This window comes from Erinaceus europaeus, chromosome 17, assembly GCF_950295315.1.
Source record: "Erinaceus europaeus chromosome 17, mEriEur2.1, whole genome shotgun sequence".
Taxonomy (NCBI): Eukaryota; Metazoa; Chordata; class Mammalia; order Eulipotyphla; family Erinaceidae; genus Erinaceus; species Erinaceus europaeus.
In genome coordinates, this window is record NC_080178.1 from 53,634,392 (window position 1) to 53,658,004 (window position 23,613).

At 43.7% G+C, this 23,613-nt stretch overlaps 1 protein-coding gene across 1 annotated transcript; it reads right to left on the reverse strand.

Moving 5' to 3' along the window:
* Nucleotides 1-593: 593 nt before the first annotated feature.
* On the reverse strand, nucleotides 594-19,207 carry LOC132533796 (coiled-coil domain-containing protein 81-like). The gene is made up of 14 exons (XM_060175808.1): nucleotides 18,523-19,207; nucleotides 13,228-13,289; nucleotides 12,090-12,243; nucleotides 11,706-11,977; nucleotides 9,635-9,714; nucleotides 9,163-9,260; nucleotides 7,937-7,998; nucleotides 6,557-6,700; nucleotides 5,920-6,024; nucleotides 4,922-5,094; nucleotides 3,684-3,762; nucleotides 3,258-3,478; nucleotides 1,950-2,075; nucleotides 594-761 (listed from the first exon to the last, which is right to left on the reverse strand). Exons 1-14 carry the CDS (start codon nucleotides 18,650-18,652, stop codon nucleotides 620-622), a joined length of 1,848 nt encoding a protein of 615 aa, XP_060031791.1. The 5' UTR covers nucleotides 18,653-19,207; the 3' UTR covers nucleotides 594-619.
* Nucleotides 19,208-23,613: the final 4,406 nt, after the last annotated feature.

Consider the following 23,613-nt stretch of genomic DNA (forward strand, 5'->3'; position numbering starts at 1 on the left):
GGAGGGTGGTGGATGGGGGAATGGGGTGGACTGCAGGGTGGGTGGTGGATGAGGGGAGGGTGGTGGATGGGGGAATGGGGTGGACTGCAGGGTGGGTGGTGGATGAGGGGAGGGTGGTGGATGGGGGCAAGGGGGTGGACTGCAGGGTGGGTAGTGGATGAGGGGAGGGTAGTGGATGGGGAAAAGGGAGATAGACTGCAGGCTGGGGTAAGGGTCAACTGGGGTATGAAGGGATGGCCAGGGGAGGGATGAAGTGGACGGTGAGGGAAGGGGCTGTGGGTGGGAGGTGGGTTTGAGGACAGAGCACCACAGCTCAGGTGAGGCAAGGTGCCTTCTCCCCTGACACCCTGGCAGCAGGTGCTGTGAGGTTGAGGCTGGACTGGTGTCCGTGGTGGGGGTGGAGGACAGCACTCCACCCTAGGGTGAGGCTACATAACTCCTCCTCACAGCTGTCACATTATGTTCTGGGGTGCAGGTGGACTGGGGTGAGGCTGTGGGTGATCAGGCACACACGGATTCACAAAAGGAGGGAGGACAGACACAATCTTCTCTGCAAGCTCCCAGGTGGCATCCTGCTGGAGTCCCAAGACAACTGGGAGGCGAGGACAGGACTCTGGCTTCACATGAGCATGAGAGACCCTGGCAAGTGTTTGTTGTAGGGCCAGAAGTGGGTCTTGCCCTTGTTGGACGGGTCTCTCTGACACTGTTTACAGCGTTTGTAGTCATTGCACTGATCCAAAATAAATAGTTTGTCTGGCGCCCTGAAGTGGAAAAGGCACATGTGATGGTGAGAGGCCTTCCTCAAAACTGTGAAAAGGAGACAAGGACAGTGACCCCCCCCAGTACCTGTTCCCCTTGCCCCCAGCCTGCCCTTCTCCTCTCACTCACTGCCACAAATGATGGGCCCTACATGGGAGTGGGGGAGGAAACACCTTCCACTAAAATCAAAACATCTTCTCTAGAACAGATTGTATCCCAGTGGGAAAGCTAGCAAGGCAGTTGTGCAAAAGACTTGCATGTTTGAGGCTCTGAGGTCCCAGGTTCAGTCCTCTGTATCATCATTAGCCAGAGTGAAGGAGGAGTAGAGATAGGAAGAAGAGTAGGAGAAGAGGAAGGAGGAGGAGGACTTATCCATGGGTTAGCCATGATAACAATTCGTTAATTGGTCATTTAGAATATTTAGGGCTACCGATATAGCACAGTGGTTCTGCAAGTGACTTTCATTTCCTTTTAAGTTTCAGTTTAATTCCCAGCTCCACTATAAGCCTGACCTAAGGTTCATGAAAAAAAAAAAAGTTTGTCATATTGAGGCTTTGATAACATCTGAAGGGATAGTCTCCATCTGTTTTGGCAAGTTTTCCACCTTCTCAGTCAGGCACATGTTAACTTTCCCCATTGACAAATGAAAATAAAACAAAAGATCATCAGCCTTTCTCAGGCTAACTGTCAACCTCCATGAACCTGGGCTAGAGGATCTGCTCCTGATGGTGAGTAGAGAGAGAGGGCTGAGAAGAGGGGACAGGCACCCTCTGGGAGGATGGTCTGAGCCTGCTGGGTGTCTTACTTTGTATAGCACCTATTACCCATGACTCCATTCCTAACTGACTGCCCATTTACCCATGATTCCTCAGCTCTGCTCTTAGAACAGAACATTCCATAAGCCAAGGATGGAAACTCACTCTCCCTGCTTCAAACTTGTTATTTCCAAAGAGAAATGACCTGCACCCTCCACAAAAGAAAAACGAAGCTTCCTAGAATAGAGGCAGACCAAAACACTATTGGTAGACATTTAGCAGGCAGCACAGCTGTCCCACACTAAACCCAGACTTCTGTCCTCCATGGAGTTCCCTTGGCAATCCCCACTCATTTGCATGAAGCTCTATAGACCCACAGATCAGAGGGGAGGAAATGGGGAGAGGAGGCAACTTGCAACCCCAGAAGGCAATTACTTGTCAAAGGCCTTGACATCTTCATCTCGCTGATGCTTCAGCACAACATCTTTATCCCATTCTTTTCTCAGGTGTTGATTGATGGTGTTCCTTCGATCCTCTTCTGCACATCTTTCTGCTAAATGCCTGGAGGGAAGGCAAGAGTCTGACTCCATCCACTGCCACCATCTCCCCCCTAGTCCTCTCTCCTTTGGATTCAGTGGGAAATCTGGTTTTGCCCTCACTCTTTGGAATAAGAGGTAAAGTTGGAGGCCAGGTAGTGGTGCAACTAGTTGAAGGCACACATTGCAGTGTGCAAGGACCTGGGTTCAAGCCTCAGGTCCCAAACTTCAATTAGGAAGTGCAACAGGTTTCTCTCTGTTTTTCTCCCAATCTCTACCCAAAATAAATAAATTTTTTTCAAAAAAAAGAAAGAAAAAGAGTCAGTAACATGAGCAGATACAGGGAACCCTAGCTGAGGGGTCCAAGACTGTTTGCTTTTAGCTGAAACCCTCTTTCTGTCAATGAAAACCCTCTTTCTGTCAAAAGATGTTTGTTTCCTTTAATTAATCTAAAATCTCATCTCATGAACCTACCCTATGATCCTGCAATTCCTCTCCTGGGGATATATCCTAAGGAACCCAACACACACATCCAAAAGGATCTGTGTACACATATGTTCGTAAGCAGCACAATTTGTAATAGCCAGAACCTGGAAGCAACCCAGGTGTCCAACAGATGAGTGGCTGAGCAAGTTGTGGTCTATATACACAATGGAATACTATTCAGTGATAAAAAAAAAAAAAATGGTGACTTCACCATTTTCAGCCCATCTTGGATGGAGTGTGAAGAAATCAGGTTAAATTAAATAAGTCAGACACAGGATGAATATGGGAAGATCTCACTCCCAGGCAGAAGTTGAAAAACAGTATCAGAAGAGAAAGCACAAGTAGAACCAGAATGGCAGTTGCTGTATTGCACCAAAGTAAAAGACTCTGGGGTGCAGTGTGGGGGGGGGGGGCAGTGTCCATGTCCAAAAATGATGACAGAGCATCTAGTGCGGTTTGCATTGTTATGTGGAAAACTGAGAAATGCTATGCATGTGCAAACTATTGTATTTATACTCATCCCATAAGGTGGTTTGTGACATGCAACAGCCTCAGAAGTTGACTGGGGATCAGAGATGAGAAGCAGGCTGGGGCAAGCTAGGGTCAGTCATGACTCTGCACGTGTCCATACATGTTTAAGGTTGCTATCAAGGGGTGGGGGAGGAGAGGGAGAGAAAGGAGGAGAGGGTTATGGTGGGGAAGGAAGGGCCAGGCCCTGTACTTTTCTTGGTTTTTCTGGAGCATTTCTTTTTCTTGCTGCAGATTTTTTATTTGGCTGATGATACGCTGTCTTCTGTGGCCTGCAGCGGCTTCCACCTGCTGCTTCATATATTCAATATTTCTCTGCCGCTTCTCGGCCTCCAGGGTCTTTTCATTCTGCCCAAAGTTGGTGAAGGTGCCCATGGGCTCATAAATGGGCAGTCTGGAAGGCCTGTGTTTCAGCTGGAACAGAGAGAGCCAGTGTGAAGGCTGCAGCACTGGGGTACACTGACAGACCCACTGTTTATAGGAAGGAGCCAGGGCACCCAAACTCTCATGAGGAAACCTGGTAGGTGGGTGGGGGCCCAGTATTCTACCCTCCACACACCTACGTTCAGAGTGCTAGGAAGCAGTGTACAGTTCTCAAAATAGCAACCCGTCCACTTACCTGGTATTCCAGTGCTTTCTTATACATTTCTCTCTCCTCAAATTGATGTTTCTTCAATTCAGCTTTTTGTTCATCAATCCTGATAATTGGAAGAGGAGGAGGTGAGGCCACAGTTTATTCTAATGGAGACCAACATCATCAAAACACACCTAACAAGTAATAGTGGGAATAAGTTCCAAGAAAATAAAAGCTGGTACTTCCTTCTGGAAGCTTCCATTGCACCTGATAGAGACAGGACTTGGAGCCTGGTGGTGTCTCATCTAGGAGAGCACACATGCTGCCATGTGCAAAGACCTGAGCTCAAGGTCCTCACCTGCAAGGGAGACGCTTCACAAGCAGTGGAACAGTGCTGCAGGTGTCTCTCCAGTTCTCTCTCTTTCTCTCTCTCTCTCTTTATTTCTGTCTCTCTCTCTGTCTTCTCTCTAGCTCTCACAGTCTATCAAAGAAAGGACTGTCAGGTCTATGGCCATACCACCCTGAACACGCCCGATCTCATCTGATCTCAGAATCTAAGCAGGGTTGGACCTGATTAGTACTTAGATGGGAGAAATGACTGTCAGAAATAGTGAAGCATCAGGGCAACAGGCCCCAAATAACCATAGTGGCAAATAAGAAAGGAATGGAGGGAGGGAGGAAAGGAGGGAGCAAGGGAGAGAGAGAGAGAGAGAGAGAGAGAGAGAGAGAGAGACTAGCTTTATGGAGGCAGGAATTACCTCCATTTGGGGGAGTCTTCCCCACAGCAGTTTCCCTCACTGCTCTCCTGACCTCCTCCCTGACTCAAATGCTCAGCCTCAGGCCAAGTGCAACCAAACACTCTCTTTCCTCAGGACTGGGAATTGAGAGAAATGTTCATCCCAGGCTGAGCTACAGGAGAATGGCAAGTATGAGTATGTGGAAGACTTTCCATGATGGCCTGGCCCCTGCTTCTAGTCTGGGCCCCCACACTCCTGACCCTGGGTGCTGGGCTCCCAACAGACTGATGATAAACCTACACTTGGAAGGGTCCCTCCATCAGACTGGCCCCTTCTTCCTCTACTAACACCACTGACCACAAAGCCAAAGGCCATGGTCCCAACTGACAACTGTACCTGGCCTCCAAGACTGTCCTGACACTAAGCATGGTGGCGATGACGGGCTGTGTGGGGATCCTGGTTGGCTGGCTGAGATGTGCTGAAGCACTAGTTGTGCTGCCCTACCCTTCCCTACTGGAGTCCCCCTGCAAGTCCACCAAAACTTACTCTTGTTTGAGTTGCAGCCGTTCTAGTTGCTCCAAGACTTTCTGGTTTTCATTCTTTTTCTTGGCCAGTTTACTACTGGCATCTATTTGTTTGAGAAGGTTCTTAGTAAACTCGTTTTTCTTTTCAGTGACAATAGCAGCACTTGCTGGTCGGTTATCAAAATAGTATGGATTCTAGGATGAAAGAGAAGCAGTTCATTTCTTTGAGATGAGCAAGAAAACAACTGATGGGCTAGCAAAATAGTTGGCTTATACAGTGACTGCTTTGTCATTGGTGAGACCTGGGTTTCAGCCCTACGCCCACCACACTGGAGGAAGCCTCAGTGCTGTAGTTGCTTTCTCCATCTATCTAAAAGAAAAAAGTCATTTTTGGATGTGCCAATGAAGCAGCTACATTTTGAACTCACCTGCTCCAAGGTGACTCTGAGCAGAACTGACCAGAGGTCACAGGTCTTTTTTTCTTCTCTATGGTGTGTGTGTGTGTGTGTGTGTGTGTGTGTGTGTGTGTGTGTGTGTGTGTGTGTATGTGTCAGCAATCAAACCCCAGGGCCACCGGTGTGCAATCGTCTACTAAGCTCTACCCCTGGCCCAAAGCCCTGCATGGTGAACAAAGGCAATACTCTGGACTATCTATCAAGTCCAAGAGTTGTCAGGTTAACTAGATAATGGTTTGAAAAGAGGATGATTTAGGCAGATAAAAATAGAAGCCAAAGATACTAAAAACATGAAAATGGTGGTGAAGCATGTTCACTACCATCTGAAATGAGGTTTTTTGAAACTTCTGCACCTACAGCTCACCTGAGGGTCTTACTGAGGTGGAGACCTCAGTTCTGAGGGTGTGGGGAGGGGCCCAAGATTCTATGGAATGAGCTCCCACCCAGAAAGGAAGTATCACTCTTGTAAAGCCCACAGGAATCCCTTTAATATGCCCTCCAGAGGGTGGGTTCAAACATTCCCAGAGAGGGTTATATGCAAGAGAGAGGCAGAAACAACTCTTACAGAAAAGTGGCATTTCGGATTCCTCTGTGATTTTATAGCATCTGCGACACCAAGGTTATAAGCAGCATTCTTCATGCATTCTTCTTTTTCTGATTTTAGTCTCAACTTTGCAAGGAAAAAGAAAGTAAACACACACTGGAAATGTCATTCTGTTTGTGAAGGCTACTAACCTTTCTCTCTACAAAGACTGTGTTTCAAATGAGTCCAAACTGATTGGGCTTTTCTATGTTTGTTTTGCTCCCTGAGAAAATGTTTCCCAGTCAAGAAGTTTCTTTTTCAAACCCAAGGCCTGGTGGCTCAAGCAAGTCAAGCAGAATGGCACCTGAAAATGGGTGGCTGTCTATGTTCTTCCCTGCACTCATGCAACAGAGTAAACCCTCCATTCATCCTCCAAACCCCTCCCCAATGCATTTATATAAGCTGTGAGAAGATCAGAAAGTAGCTTCAGCTCCAAAATGTAGTGCACCAAACAAGACTTTAGTCTGTTCCTGAAAACCTGGCCATGATCCAAACTTCATTCTCAAATGAAATGCCTGATTAGGCACACTGCCAGGCAGACATGCGCAGGACATCTGCAGTGACCTTGTCTTGTTTGCTGCCCCCACTGCACCACCTCTCAATCCAAGCATTCCACTACCTGGTCTTTGAATGCAGTGTCCTTGTCTTTCATTATCTGATATTGATGTAGAATTTGGTCGTCCTGGTCTTCTTCTTTGTTCTTGACATAAGAATACAGTGCACTGTTGACCTTCCTGCGTTGCATACACACGTAACAAAGTTCCTACAATGACACCAAGGGTCTATTCCTACCTTTTGCTTTCTTATCTTCACACTTTTTCCTGTGCTCCCCAAGACTGGATTTCTCCAGGAGTGTGTTTGATAAAAGGACATATGATCGGCATGATGGGTTTGATAGCCTGAGTCCTCGGGTTGCAGGAGTGGCCACAATTCCACTTGATTTGCAGGGTCTATGTTCACTCAGAACCCTTGTTCTCCCAGCCCTGTTTGTGTTCAGTGCACCCACCCCATCATTTGTTTGTCTGAGGAGACTGGTACCTGTCCTGCTTTCTCATGATCCCTACAGGTTGTAGTCTCAGAGGTCTTAGGTTCTGTTTTGGTGTTCTTTGATGGACTGGATGGATGTGGCACACTGTAAGAAAACAACAACAGGGAGTCAGGTTGTAGCACAGCAGGTTAAGCGCACATGACACAAAGCACAAGGACTGGCATAAGGATCCCGGTTTGAGTTCCTGGCTCCCCACTTGTAGGGGATTTGCTTCACAAGCAGAGAAGCAGAACTGCAGGTGTCTATCTTTCTCTCCCCTCTCTCTGTCTTCCCCTTCTCTCTCCATTTCTCTATGTCCTATCCAACAATGACAACAATAAAACAACAAGGGCAGCAAAAGGGAATAAATAAATATTAAAAAACAACATAATGTCACATCTAGAGTGAAATTAGAGGCAAATATAGCCAATGGAAGATAGCTCAGTGGTTCTCTTCAGAGCTCTGCATTGTAGAGGTGAGCGACCTATGTGTTTGATAAGCCTGGATTTCAATCCCAGCATGCTTGTTTACACCTGACTTTTGAGCATTACTGACTGCACTTTCTCAGGCATGGGAGGTACAGTGTACACACACACACAGACACACACACACACACACACACACACACCCTCTGCCTGTGGAATCAACATTCTAAAGCAAAGTTACTAAACAAGGTAAGTGAGGTCTCCAGTGTATTTGGCACTGCTAATGACCATGCACACCTAGCTTCCCCCTGATAGACTGTGAGCCCTGGACAACCCTACAGTCCTCACCATGGAGCACAAATGCAGGGACACCATGTGAAGGCATGCATGGAAACATCTAATATCCCTGAATCAAGATAAGACTCAGACTACAGTTAGTAAAGTGTGATCCCCACCTAGCCCCTCACAAAAGACCATCATGTTACCTTTTGGTTCTTGTTTTTGTAAAGACAGTCTTATTAGGTTCCACTGTGGTAGGCAATATTACGGGTGCAATATTTCCAGTTGCTGGAGTGGGTTTTTGACCTGGAGGTCTAGGTAGAAAGTTGACTGTAGAATAAGAGAAAGAGTTAAGTTTCCTTTCAGTCTTTTCCTTTGAGGCTTTAATGGTCATATAGATACAAAGAAGAGAGAAAAATACAATAGGAACAGATAACACATTCTTACTCTACACCAACTGTGCTAAGTGCTTAATACAATGCATAATGGGCCAGGGAGATAGCATAGTGGTTATGCAAAAGACTTTCTTGTGTCTGATGCTCTTAAATCACAGGTTCAATCCCTGGCAGAGAGACACAGAGACATATGCAGAGAGAGAGAGAGAAGGGAAGAAAATGAAAGGGAAACATTTCTTAAATAACAACTGAAGATAACAAGCAAAATCTCTTTATGAAAGGAACAGTCCTCAAAACATTGTCTGGCAACTTCTAGCTATCTCTAGTAACTTAGAAAAAAATAAAGAAAACCTTTGTATTTCTACATATGTTTCAACCAAAGTCACATCAGCTACAGACATGAGAATCGTACTATTTTCTATTAAGCCATACAAGACAGTTATAAACTCGTACTCAGAATATATATATATGGAACATGTTACATGCAGCTCACTTGATGCATTTCTGTTACCTACCTAGGCCACTCCCCTCTCCCGGTAGCCATCTGAACTTTGACTCTTTTAAGTAGTAGAGAGCCAGCAAGAGTCTTAGTTGAGAATCTCAGGGATTAGAGTTAAGGTGAGATAGAAAATTCTAGAAGAGCTGTTTCTTAGAAAAGCATATTTCTTGGGAGCCAGGCGATAGCGCAGCTGGTTAAATACAGGTGGCACAAAACACAAGGACCGGTGTAAGTTTCCCGGTTCGAGCCCCTGGCTCCCCACCTGCAGAGGAGTCACTTCACAAGCAGTGAAGCAGGTGTGCAGGTGTCTGCCTTTCTCTCCCCCTCTCTTGCCTTCCCCTCCTCTCTTCATTTCTCTGTCCTATCCAAAAACAACATCATCAATGACAATAACAACTGCAATAACAATAAAAAACAGGCAACAAAAGGGAAAATAAATAATTATAAAATTTAAAAAAAAGAAAATTCTAGAAGATCTGTTTCTTAGAAGGACACATTTATTATAACTCTAATGGTACTGACTTTGAGCATAGGAGTTGCTCAGCAACAGTGCCCTGCTGCTTAGCATTAAAGAGATGACAGCTAACATCTTTGGCCTACCTTGCACATCGTCTTTGTCCGGCTTCATTTTTAACACGGACTTTCTCCGTTTAGATGTTTCCGTAGTTTCATTATTTTGTTGTAATTTGAATTCGATTCTAGGAATGGACCAAAATGTTTGCCTGCTCACTGGATCTGAATAAGACACTAGGAGAATTCTCAGTTCTGAGCAGCACCCCAGCCAGCCTACTTCTCAACCTACTTCTCTGCCATGAGTGAGTGCTTGGACTTTGTTATGCAGAAATCACAGACTGAAGACTCTTTTCTTTTTTAGCCTGAGTCTGACTGTGACCTGCCTCTTCTAAACTGAGGTCTCAAAAGGTACTCATACTCCGGGGGGGAGGGGATGCCTTTGGGTTTTGGTTTCAGTTTGAATGTGACTTTTCTAGTTCTGTCACCAGATTCAATACAGGGCTGTCAGAGTGGTATGTGGTTGGCAGAGAGTTTGGGAGGCCAGGGGTAAGACACTCACCTGGGGAATGAAAGAACACAGTTTGAACTTCTCTTCAAATTTTTGATGTTTGCTAAAGTTGAATTTACACTTTGAGGTGTCTGGAGAAAAAGGAGAGAGGAGATTTATAGCTGGTCTATAGTCCGGGACCCAGACGCCTCACAGGCTCCCTGGAAGCAATGCTACTGGTAGGCTGGCTTGTTGGATGCTCAGTGACTAAAGCCTCAAGCTTACCCCCCCCCCCATTTAATAATGATCTTCCGACTCTTCTCCCAGATCCAGCTTTCTAGTCCAGCTTTCTAGAAAAAAGATTCTGCACAGCAAAAGAAAGCAATACCCAAACCAAGAGACCCCTCACAGAATGGGAGAAGATCATCACATGCCCTGCATCAAACAAGAGGCTGATAACCAAAATATATAAAGAGCTTACCAGCCTCAACCACAAGAAAACAAATGATGCCATCCAAAAATGGGGAGAGGACATGGACAGAATATTGACCACAGAAGAGATCCATAAGGATGAGAAACACATGAAAAAATGCTCCAAGTCTTAGACTGGCAGAGAACTGCAAATAAAGACAACCATTAGATCCCACTTCACTCCTATGAAAATGTCATACTTCAGAAAAGGTAGCAGCAACAAATGCTACAGAGGTTGTGGGGTCAAAGGAACCCTCCTGCACTGCTGGTGGGAATGTAAATTAGTCCAACCTCTGTGGAGAACAGTCTGGAGTACTCTCAGAAGATTAGAAATGGACCTACCCTATGATCCTGCAATTCCACTCCTGGGGATATATCCTAAGGAACCCAACATGCACATCCAAAAAGATTTGTGTATACCTATGTTCTTGGCAGCACAATTTTTTTTAATCTTTTTTAAAATATTTATTTTATTTATTTATTCCCTTTTGTTGCCCTTGTTGTTTTATTGTTGTACTTATTATTACTGTTGTTGTTGTTGGATAGGACAGAGAGAAATGGAGAGAGGGAGGGGAAGACAGAGAGGAGGAGAGAAAGGTAGACACCTGCAGACCTGCTTCACCGCCTGTGAAGTGACTCCCCTACAGGTGGGGAGCCGGGGTTCGAACTAGGATCCTTATGTCGGTCCTTGTGCTTTGCGCCACCTGCGCTTAGCCCGCTGCACTACAGCCGAACTCCCTGCAGCACAATTTGTAATAGCCAAAAACTGGAAGCAACCCAGGTGTCCAACAACAGTTGAGTGCCTGAGCAAGTTGTGGTCTATATACACAATGGAATACCACTCAGCTATTAAAAATGGTGATTTCACCGTTGTAAACCCATATTGGATGGGGCTTGAAGAAATCATGTTAACTGGAAGAAGTCAGAAACAGAAGAATGAATATGGATGATTCCACTTTCAGGCAGAAGCTTAAAAACAAGATCAGAAAACACAAGTAGAAACCGAACTGGAGTTGGTGTACTGCCAGAACGTAAAACATTCCCTGGTGCAGTGGTGGTTAAGTACAGGTCTCAAAAGGATGACTGAGAACCTAGTGGGGATTGTATTGTTATGTGGAAAACTGAGAAATGTTATGCATGTACAAATTATTGTATTTATTGTTGAATATAAAACATTAATTTCCCAATAAAAATAATAAAAAAGAAATTATGTGGGTGAGATACTTTTATCTATTTTTATATTTATTTATTTATTCTCTGTTTGTTGCCCTTGTTGTTTTGTTGTTGTAGTTATTGTCCTTATTGAAGTCTTTGTTGTTGGGTAGGACAGAGAGAAATGGAGAGAAGAGGGGAAGACAGAGAGGGGGAGAGAATGATAGACACCTGCAGACTCAAACCACTATCCTTATGCCAGTCTTTGCACTTTGGGCCTACTGTGCTCAACCCGCAGCACTACTTCCCAACTCCGAGTAAGATACTTTTAAACCATATTTTCCCCCTGGCCTTGGCTCAGACCTTCAGATGTTTTATCCTTCTGACCATTTTATCTGAGTAAGACACTTAGAATCAAGCCTGTCTTTGCCCATGGGGCACTTGTCATCTAAGACAGGTCAACAACTGAATGGTGACACCTCTATAGACAATTCAGAACTGTAAGAAAGAGAAACAATTAGAAGGTCAACATTACCTTTGCAATACCTTTTTCCAGATTGCCACTTGTATCCACTGCAGACAAGAAGTCCTGAAAAAATTTCATTTTTACTTTGTCATTTTCAATTGTAAGGATACCGATTCCTTGGAAAGTAAATTCAACTTTCTTTCTTGTGCAAATTGATCGTGATAAGAGCTGCAGAGTTTCTTTAATGCATCCTTCGACTGTGTCCCTGATATAATGCCCCGCTATGGCAACCATGATAAAATTCAGTGGTACAACAGGGATATCCCCTGGAAGAGAAAAGGACAGTTGTGTGGGGGAAAGACAGTGAGCAGATGGCAGATACTCAGAAATAACTGTCTCTCTTTTAATGGGAAAGCTTTAGCCAGTAGAGCTACTTACCAGGTGTGTGGATCTTAGTTTGTCGTAGTCCATGCAGCTGCAATAGCTTCTCTGACATGATAAAGATCGGTATCTGGATAGAGCTAAACCTGTTCCCAGCATCTAGTTTTTGCCTCATAAAAGTAAATGTCCCAAAAGCAGGTATGTAGACCCCCTAGAAACGAAGCAAACAGAAGGTGGGAAGAAAAGAACCACATGCTGACTTCTCTGAAGGGATGATAAAGACGAATCCTGAGAGAATTTTAGACTAAAAGTTTTCAGATGATGTTTGCATAAAATATAACCAATTCGAAGGCTATATTTTTTCTTTCTTAAAAAATTTCCTTATTGGGGAATTAATGTTTTAAATTCAATAGTAAATTCAATAGTTTGTACATGCATAAAATTTCCCAGTTTCCATGTAATAATACAACCCCCCTTAAGTCCTTTGTCATCTTTCTTTGACCTGTATTCTCCCCACCCACCCACCCTAGAGTTTTTTACTTTGGTGCAATACACCCATTCCAGTTCAGGTTCTACTTGTGTTTTCCTTTCTGATCTTGATTTTCAACTTCTGCCTGAGAGTGATATCAACCCATATTCATCCTTCTGTTTATGACTTATTTCACTTAACATGAATTTTTCAAGGTCCATCCAAGATTGGCTGTAAATGATGAAGTCACCACTTTTATAGTTAAGTAGTACTTTAATATATATATACCACAACTTACTCAGCCACTCATCTGTTGTTGGACACCTGGGTTGCTTCCAGATTTTGGCTATTACAACTTGTGCTGCCAAGAACATATGTGTATACAGATCTTTTTGGATGGGTGTGTTGTGTTCCTTAGGATATATCCCCAGGAGAGAAATTACAGGATCATAGATTAGGTCCATTTCTAGCTCGAAGGCCATACTATTAAGAGAAACTATAGGGATGCCATAGTTGCCTATATATATATATATATATATATATAGAGAGAGAGAGAGAGAGAGAGAGAGAGAGAGACAGACAGACAGACAGACAAAGACAGAGAGATGAGAGAGCATGATAGCAGAGCACCACTCCAGCACAGTCAGTGCCAGGCTTCACACTCAAGACCTCAGGCATGTGTGCAGGGTCGGTGCTCTACTGCCAAGTCACCTTCTGAAGTCCTACCTTTTGCAGCCTCAGCTGTCGTAGAATAAAGTCAGAAACATGGCTCCATATCATAGAGACTTCTGAAATTCAAAGAAAACAAAAACACAATTTGATTTATGTAAGTACCCCTGTCACTATCCAAATGCAAATGCAAAAGACTCCTTCAAATAGCAAGTCATTCTCAGCTAGGAACAGACAGATTTAAGGTCCTTCCTGAAAGTCAGTTTCCCTGATTGTTTAACTTTACCCCCGCTAAGCTCTGTAAATATGTAAGAAATAGTACATCATGATATGTGCTTGAAGGAAATCTTTCTGGAATAAAGCAAACTGCTCAATTCACTGGAATATTCCCCCCACCCCCAAACCACAACCCGAGATAGAGATATTATAGTCTTTCACTTCCAGTATGTGCAGGTTATACACAGTTCTTTCTGATGTCCTAGGACTGAAGTACAGGTTGTTGAAGGAGAACTAGTAATTGCTCTTATGGACATTGGAGACAAACCGGGTGGTGAAAACCTACCCCCAAACATATGTTATGGTAAACCAAGTACTAAAGGTAAGTCAGTCAAAGACTAAGATTTTGCCCTATTCTCTAAACCATGATCTAAATCATGGCTAATTAATGTATTAAAACTGATCAGGGGATATGAGGGCAATCTGGCTGTGACATCTGTCACCCCATTGAATGCCAGGTTGATTTGGCTGATCTGCCTGCCTAGGCGGGTGTCCCCTTCCTCCATCATCACTCCATGTGTGACCCTCCCATAGCCATGCGCTCAGTCGAGGAGGATGGCCTTCCCTAAGTAGAGGTGACCGGTCTTTGGGTGAGGGTATATGAGTAGCTGTGTTATCCTGATTTAACCTCCAAACAAGCTCTGAATCTGTTCAGGTATTTCCTCTATCCTATCATATTTTCATAAGCAAAAGAATTCTCCTCCTGGAAGCTAAGCATAAAAGAAGATTCTCCAACCTAGTCCAACTTGTACCCCCCAAGTTAAAATTTCATCACAATCAAATATACACAGGAATAAAATAGAATCTCACTATCTGGATAGAGCGGAGCCCTTTCCAAGTTAGTGGGTCAAACCTACTGTCTTTTAAGTAGATTTGTGGCAGGCAGCTCAGATTTCAGGAAACACATCTATTCAAAAAGGAAATGACCTAGTTGGGACCCAGAGAAACAATATTTCTTGCAACCAAATGCTAGTAGAAAGGCTTGTGAGAGCTAAATTGGAAATGTAAGAGTCGTGTTTCTTCATCTGGATACTATACAAGTCCACTGTGTGGTTTTGCTTTTAAGAATCTAATAGATGTCCTAATAAGAGCAGCATTAAATTCCTTTGACCTGATATTTCCTACTTCTCACTGAAGAGAGAGAACACATGCACAGTATTCACTCCAAGAAGTTTTTCTTTTTTTTCCTCCAGGGCTATGGGAGCTTAGTGCCTGCACTATGAACCCATTGCTCCTGGACACCTTTTTTTCTTTTTTTGGATAGGACAGAGAGAAATTGAGAGGAGAAAATAGTGCAGGGAAGAGAAAGGCACCTGCAGACCTGCTTCACCACTTGTGAATTGACCCCCCTGCTTGTGGAGAACCAAGGGGTTGAAACAGGATCATTGTGCAGCTCCTTGCAGTTTGCACTATGTGCACATAAGCCTATGGGATACCCCCTGGTGCCCTCTAGAACAGTTTCAGTCCTCTGCAGTTCAGTTGGAATAAACTTGGAAACCTTACAGACTTGGTTTCGAACTAGTTTTTCTGATGCCCCAATATGCCAGTGTGTCAGAGAATTGGAATATGACTTTTATATTTTAAAATACTTGTCTGTCCTTCAACCAGTGAGGCTTTTGCAGGAGTCATTAACACTGTTACCTTGCCGACAAGCTCACCTGGCATGTACCCACTGTGCCCTGGTGATGAGGGCTTGTGGCATCAAAGGCTGGCTTTGTGGCACCATTCTCTCTTGGGATTCCCTGTGTCTCTCTGCCATTTCTTCTCAGTTCCCTCAGCAGGTTCACTTGCTCACTTTTGGCATCGGTGTTGGAGCTTGTTGAGATCTAGCTCCACATTCTCTTATTTCCCTCCATCCCCTCTGCTTACATCATGCCCAGGGCCTTGCCAACCATCACTATGCAGATCTCTGCCAAAGGCAAATTCAGAAGCCAAGGTTCCCTCCCCCCAACTCTCTACCACCAACACACTCACACAAAATCACCTTTTTGATCCTGTGCATGTGACTTCCCACGTGAATATCCCACAATCGATATGCTTGGACTGGAGAAATAAATAGCACAATGGTTATACAAAAAGACTCAAGCCTGAAGCTCTGAGGTCCAACAGTCAATTCCCAGCACAGCCATAAGCATACAAAAATCAGTGCTCTGGGAAAAACCACACCTAACTCACTCAAAGCCAGAATTGAGCTTCCTTTAAATCTTGTCTTTGATGTAGGCTTTTGCTCTCGACAAATAGCATCATCACTTGATTCACTTGCATAGATCCAAACTCAAAAGCTGCTTGGAAAGTTCCTTTCTGCTATATCCTGTCATTTACTATATCACCATAACCAATAGATTTTCACGTCTGTCCTTTAAGTCTGTCCACTCTCTACATTTCATTCTACCAATTCAGGCCAAGTTGCCATCCTTTCTCTCTTAGATAACTCTGAAAGGAAACAATTGTTCCACTTTAGGTCATCCATTGTTGCCTGAGTAGCCCACATGCTTCTCTGTTGCGTGGCCTTTTCATTTTCCTGATTAAAGTTTAAAACACAGGGGTGGGGGGTAGGGAGCGGGGAACCCTATGAGAAAAAGAATTAGTAGAGACAAAGAGACAAAACCAGAGAACCATTTTGGCGTATAGGATGCCATGGAATTATTCTCAAGACCTCAAGCTTGAAAATTCAAAAACCCGGGCCAGCAAAATGCTTCCTTGGACACTGAAGTACTTTGCCATGTGTGCTATCCAGGTTCAAGCCCAGCCTCCAACTCCTTAAATGAAACTTTGTTCTTGTGAACTTTTGTACTCTCTATGCAAACAAATAACAAATACATGAAACAGAGTCCAACATCTTATCCACTGTGCCATCACCTGAGCTGTCACTTAGATCACTCATAAAGGCAATCCCGACATCCACTTAATTCTCCACACTGCCACCTGAGCCAGTGTTTCCCAGCACAGATCTTGGGGGTTCACTTCTCTTCTACCCCCTCATTAGGATTATCCTCAACGCCAACCTATGTGATGTGACTCACAGTGCCCCGAATAACATGACTTTTTCCTCTCATTAAGCAAACACTTTGGCTGGGTTAAGTGCACATAGTTTTTTGTGCAAGGACCTGAGTTTGAGTCCTGGCTCTCCACCTGCAGTGGGAATGTTTCACAAGCACTGAAGCAGGACTGCAGGTGTCTTTCTCTCTCCCTACTCTCTAAATTCTGATGTCCTATTAAAAAATAAAAGGAAGTTCTGACTTTGTATTACCAACATTATACCCTAACTATAACCTTGGTGGGGAAAAAAAATCACATACTTCCATGCCCAGTCAGACAGCAGCCATAGTGTTGTCTTTCACCTCCTTCCACAAACTGTCCACCCACCCTCAGTTAAGTGTGTTTGTTCTCCTTGTTCCCTCTACCAAAAAAAAAAAACAAATCTTCCCCTCCTGCTCCACTGATCCTGATTCTCACTTCACATCTCCCCCTTCTTTAGTCAGCCTTGAAACATACCCCACCCTCGCCCTCTGTAAATGTCTTTCTTGTAGTTCAGGTCCTGGAATATGATGGCAGAGGGGTTGTATTGTTATGTGGAAAACTTGAGAAATGTTATTCATCTACAAACTACTGTATTTACTGTTAAATGAATATATTAATCCCCCAATAAGGAAATTAAAAAAAAGCATTCCTTGTAACCATACAAATTACTCCTCACACTCACTATACATGTGCATTTATATCTGTGCTTACTGGGTTTTGTGTATCTCCCAACACTAGGTTATAAATTCAAAATGTTTGACTTTGATCAGTTCCCCAGTACCCAGCACACAGCCATACACTTGGTGGTGCTGGGCAATGTCCACCTTTATGACCTGGTGACTGGCAGTCACGGTGGCCTTTGTGACATACTCATCTCCCAGGCAACCTGACCTCTAGCCACACCAAGCCACAGGATGGGCTCTCCAAATGGCTTGATGAAAAGAATACTACCAAAAATTAGAAAGAAATCAATAAAAAAAACTGAGAAATTTGCCCAGGCATAGATTTCTTAAGACACATAACATCGCGAGTCAGGCGGTAGTGCAGTGGGTTGAAAGGGTGAACCAGGTCTGCTGCAGGTATCTATCTTTCTCTTCTCTCCATTTCTCTCTGCCCTATTCAATAACTATGACATTAATAGCAACAACAATAACAATAAAAGAACAAGAGCAACAAAAGGAAATAAGTAAATAAATATATTTTTTAAAAAGACGACCCATAAAATCATTACCTGTGATGTTTAATTTCAGAATTTGTTTGTGGGAGAAAAATCAGCTGATGTCTAGTAAGAAATGTTTTAACTATAATTTAATGGACATGTGAAAGCTGAGAAAGTAATTAAACGTCCCACAGAGGAAGACGACTGACAGTGAACCAAAACACCATAGCACTCCTGTTCCTGACAGCAGAATAAAGTTCTTATAAAAATATGGAAGTCGAATAGATGCCAAGGAAGGGAAAGAAGAGATGCCTCTTCCTGGTTCATCTCACATCATTTAGTGAGAGTCTGGGCAAGAGCCCAGTGACTTAATGGTAATGGTGGTGCCATTCTTGAGGCATCTGTTTTGCCAAGAGATCAGCACCCTCCTTCAAATAAGCCTAGAAAGTCTTCTAGGAGATGCTGCTCTGGTCCTCTCCCAGACATTAAGCAGCTCTTTTTATGGTTTCCCCCGACTTACTTTCCAACAGAGGGGGAGAGAGAAAGTGCAAGAGAAACTGAAGAGTTACCTGCAGCACTACTCCACTGCTCCTAAAAATCTCCACCCTCTGAAGGTGGGAACTGGGGCCTTGAACCTGGGCCCTCCTCACCCCAGTTTCTTAACACAACACAACCCCAGGAATCAGGGACGCCACCGGCTGTCTAGTCCTGGCCAGGAAGCCTGGAGGTGGCTGTGTTGAGAGGCATTTATTGGACACAGACTTGGTGCCAGTATACAGATCATATAAGAGTTTGGGGCACCCCAGGCTGTCAGAGTGTGGATTCCTCCTACCCGCCCCCCAGCCCAGCCAGCCTGCCCACGGAGAGGGACACAGAGGGGTGGGTGGTGTCCTTACCATCCCGGCTCAGCCGAGCTAGGGTGTGCAGCTTGTTCTTATTCATGTGCTGTCGCCAGATGGTCAACTCTTCTGCAGTGGCGCCCATGGTGGCAGAAGGGCCGAGGCCTGTCTTGTCCACAGGGCGCATGATGTCCACCCTCCCAAAGGAGGTGGGTGGTGGGGCTTGCCCACCAAGGCAGGCACAGGGGTTGTCTGACTTCCGACTGTGACACTAAATTACGCTATAACTGAATGAGCGATTTGATTTTTTTTTTTTTAATATAAGGGCAAAGGCTCTTCCTAGCCTCCCCTCCACACCCCCTGGGCTCAGTATTTAGGGCAAGAGTCCCAGAAGGGCAGTGTTACAGCGGAGCTGGGTTCCTGCCCTCCTGCACTCTCAGGATTCAGAGAGAAAATCTGGGCAACCTGGAGAAGGGGTGTGGCCAGGCAAGCAAGCAACAAAGGCTCAGAGGTCATCACCTGGGCGCCTGGCCCCCAGCCCCCACCCCTTTGCTAGAATGTTGCTGCCAGATCTGTTCCACAGGCTGTCACTCTGACTCTCTCTGTTGACGGTTTTTTTCCCCTCTTTCATATTTTCTTTTAATTTTAATTTTTATGTTTTTAAATTTACTTATTGGGAATTAATGTTTTACATTCCACAGTAAATACAATAGCTTCTACATGCATAACATTTCTCAGTTTTACACATAACAATAGAACCCCCACTAGGTCCTCTGTCATCATTTTCCAGGACTCTACCACACATCTACCCCAGAATCTTTTACTTTGGTGCAATACACCAACTCCAGTTTAGGTTGACTTTTTTTTTAAATGTTATTTTCTTAAATAAAAAAATGAGTTTACAGCTGGGATGAACTTTTTTCACCATTATCAGTGATATGATAGTGGCTGACAAGATGATAAGATTACAAGGGTATAGTTGCAGATTGCACCCACCACCAGAGTTATGTGATACCCTACCCCCACCGCAAAATAACCATAGTTCTCACAAAGTTTTTTATTGTTTTGTTTGTTTGTTTGTTTGTTTGTTTCTGGTGTGATTGCTGGGGCTTGGTGCCTCCACCAGTCCTAGAGGTTTTTGTGTCCCCCCCCCTTTTTGTTGCCCTTGTTGTTTTATCATCCTTGTGGTTATTATTGTTGTTATTGGCATCGTTGCTGGATAGGAAAGAGAGAAATGGAGAGAGGAGGGGAAGACAGAGAGGAAGAGAGAAAGGTAGACACCTGCAGACCTGCTTCACCACTTGTCAAGCAACCCCCTGTAGGTGAATAGCCTGGGGTTAAAACCAGGATGCTTACACTGGTCCTTGTGCTTCAGGCCATGTGCGCTGCCACCTGACCCACCTCACAAAGTCTTAGAGGCAATTTGGCTCCTCTTCCCACCCACCCCCTTCATCTCTCTCCTCCTTTCTTCATTCTCCTTCATTATTTATCATTTCTCCTCCTCTTTTCCCTTTCCCTTCCGTCCCTCACCCCCCTCCTTTACTAAGTTTGTGTTTCAACCCTCTATATTCCACACATGAGCAAATCCAAATGGTAGCTGCCTTTCTCTCCCTTATTTCACTCTGCATCATCACCTCCAATGGTCTTTGTTTTTAAATTACAAAGCAGTATTTGTCTCATCTCATTTGACACTTCTTTATCCAGTTGCCCCTCCATTTCCTTACCTGTGCCCCATCATCCCGCACTGTTGTTTTTCCACTCTTCAACTGCTAGTTGTGAATTCTCACACGTTAAACACAGTCATGTAAACCTTGCCCAAGGCAAGAACTAGAACTCCATCAGTGATAGAAACAGCTGCTCTAGGGAGCTGGGTGGTAGTGCAGCAGTTTAAATGCACATGGCGCAAAACCCAAGGGCCAGAGTAATGATCTCGACTCAAGCCTGGGCTCCCCACCTGTGGGAGGTCATTTTGTAAGTGTTGGAAACAGGTCTCCAGGTGCTTATTTTTCTCTCCCACTCTCTGTATTCCCCTCCTCCCTCCATTTCTCTCTGTCCTATCGAACAACAACAACAGCTGTCCCAACAAAAACAACTACAACAAGCACAACAACAAGGGCAACAAAATGGGAAAAATAGCATCCAGTGGATTCTCAGTGCAGGCAAATAACTCTGGAGGAAAAAAAAAGAAAGAAACAACTGCTCCATCCTGCTCCCCAGTCTGTCCAAACAGAGACTAGGGACTAGCTGGACTCTACTCGGAGTGCAGACCACACAGCCTTCAGTCCACAGCAATGCTAGGGCACCCTGGCAATACCCCTGCCAACAATCTGCTCTGAAAAAAAACAACAAAAAAACAGGAGACTAGTGCAGTGGGCACAGGGCCAAACTTAAATGCCAGGTGGTACAAAGTTAACTGCTAAGGTTGGTCCCTGGCACAACTATACTTTCCAAACTTGTATCAGTCTTTGAGGACAGATACACAAAAGTGTTGGCTGTGGTTGTTTGGGGACCATGCGACATTTTATGTGAAGGGGAAGAAGAGTTCAGGGAACTATTTTGCTCATTTTCTCTCTTATTTACTGATCACCAAGAGTATGGGTTAATTTTCAAGTAGTCCAAGAGTTGGCCAAGGTAAGAAACACACAGAGTGAAGTGCAGGGAGAGTATAGGGATTTAAGCAAATAGACAGAAATGAACTAGGTCAGAGTTTTCTAAGCTGCCCCAATGCACATAAGCTTTTCTGCAAGCTCAGACTTGCATTGCAAAACCCACATGACAGTCAGTTTTTCATTCAGATCCCTCAGCAGCCACACAACCCAAAGACTCACACTCTGAATAAGGACAGCCTGGGAATGTATCTGAAAGAGAAGACCTTTACAATGCCCTCACTTTTGTATTATTCAAAACCTGCCAGAAAGTTAACCCATGTCTACTGAGCATATATTAGCTTTTACCAGGCACTTGGTTGGTTGCTAAGAGAAAAGAGGCGAGATGATGGGGCAGAGAGAGAACCCACCATGCAAGAGGTAGGCAATTCATTTATTCCCCATTTAACACATATTTATTAAAGAAAAAAATAATACAATGAAGGAAAAAATGAGCGCACTTAACATCTTAAGGAGTGGTGGGTAAAGCAGGGGAGCACAGGGCCTGCAAACATGAGTTCTGAAGTCAATTACCCAGAAAAGTGATCTTTCTCTCGTTAATAAATATATCTTTAAAAAAAAAAGGTGGGGGATGTGGGAGAAAGGCGTTGGCACATACTGTAGAATGCACACATTAATATGCACAAGAACCCAAGTTCAAGCCCCAGACCTTACCTGCAGGAGAATGTAAAACTTTTTTTAAAAAAATCTCTTGGGTGGGGTAAATAGCATAATGGTTATGCAAACAGACTCTCAAGACAGAGGCTCCAAAGTCCCAGGTTCATTCTCCACACCACCATAAACCAGAGCTGAGTAGTGCTCTGGTGAAAAATAAATAAATAAAAATTCTCTTCAATATTAGCTATTTTAACTTAAATTTCTTGTCATTCTCTCATGTTAAAATATTTCCAGGATCAATAAATATATTTTCTGTAGCATGTATTTATTAATGAACATAAAATAATATAGGTTTATGAACTTCTGCATTATATTAATCCTTGCATATTAAATGAGTGTATATAGTACAAAAAAATACATTTAATTAAACTATCTCATATATGGGGCAGAACTTGCTTTCAAACCACCCATCAGGAAGTAACTCTTATAACTACCCGTTAGTTTGGTGTTCTTCATAGTCAGGTCTTCTAGTAAAGATCTATTCTAAGCATAATAGTTATGCAAAGAGACTCTCATGCCTGAGGCTTCGAAGTCCCAGGTTCAGTCCCCCATACCACCATAAACTAGAGCTGAGCCGGGCTCTGATTAAATAAATAAATACGTAAAGAAAACAAAAAAAGCAAAACGATCTCTTCTAAATTTGTTTCAACTACATTTGTTTCAGCTGATCAGGTGATAAGAATATATATGTTGAGAAACATCTTTGGTGCATTGATTTTCCTTTCCCACTCTTTTAACACATTGATTATTATAAGTAGATAACATCTTAGAGATGAGTTATCAAAACTAAATCAATGGTAGTATATTTGTAGGACTTCAAAATGAGACATACCTTTCAAAACCCAGAAACTTCTTGCTTTGTTTTACCTAGTAAATAAAGTACAACATTGTCAATAAAACCAGTATGTTCTGAATCACTTTGTAAAACAATAACAGTAAGAACAAAAACACCACCACCAAAAAAACTAAGCAATGAATTTAAGCAACCTGTGTTTTGAGTTTCCAAAAATGTTATGACTTTCTATATTAAAATACAATGATATATGTCCTTTATTCCAAACTACTAACTCTATTAGAGACGAAATCTCTTCTGTCCTCATTAAGACTAAATGTGAATTCTAAGAACATGATTTATATTTGATGACAGAAGAAATTGAGAGGGGAGACTGAGTTAGAAAGGAGAGACAGAGAGACAACTGCTGCCATGCCTCACCACTCGTGAAGCATTTCCCCTGCAGGGGGGACCAGGGGCTTGAACCCAGGTCCTTGTGCACTGTACTGTGTGTTCTTAGCCAGGTGCACCACCTGGCCCTAAGATTCACACATGTTGCTTAATTGGTAGGACACTAGTCACCAATCAAGAGAAGATAAGTGACTATGTGTATGTGCCCAAATAAAATCCTGTGTGTAGCCTTCATTTTTTTATATAGGCAGAAAGAGAGAGAGAGAGAGAGAGAGAGAGAGAGAGAGAGAGAGAGAGAGAAATAGACAGACAAGCCACAGCACCAAATCTTCCTTCAAATCATTGGGGGCCAGACTTGAACATGGGTGAACACTTGGCAAAGCAGCACACTAACCATTAGCTATTTTTGAAAAATAAATAGCTGAATAAAAATATCTTGTTTTATTGGATAGAGGTAGAGAGGTTTACAGACAGAGACACTCGCAGCTCTGCATCACCACCCATGGAAGTTTTCCTCCTGCAGTTGGGAACTGGAGTGCTTGAATTCCTGTACATTTTAATGCACATACTTGGACAGGTACATCACCACTTGGACCCTCAACTTTACTACTGCACCACCCACCTTCCTACTTTTGAAAAAAC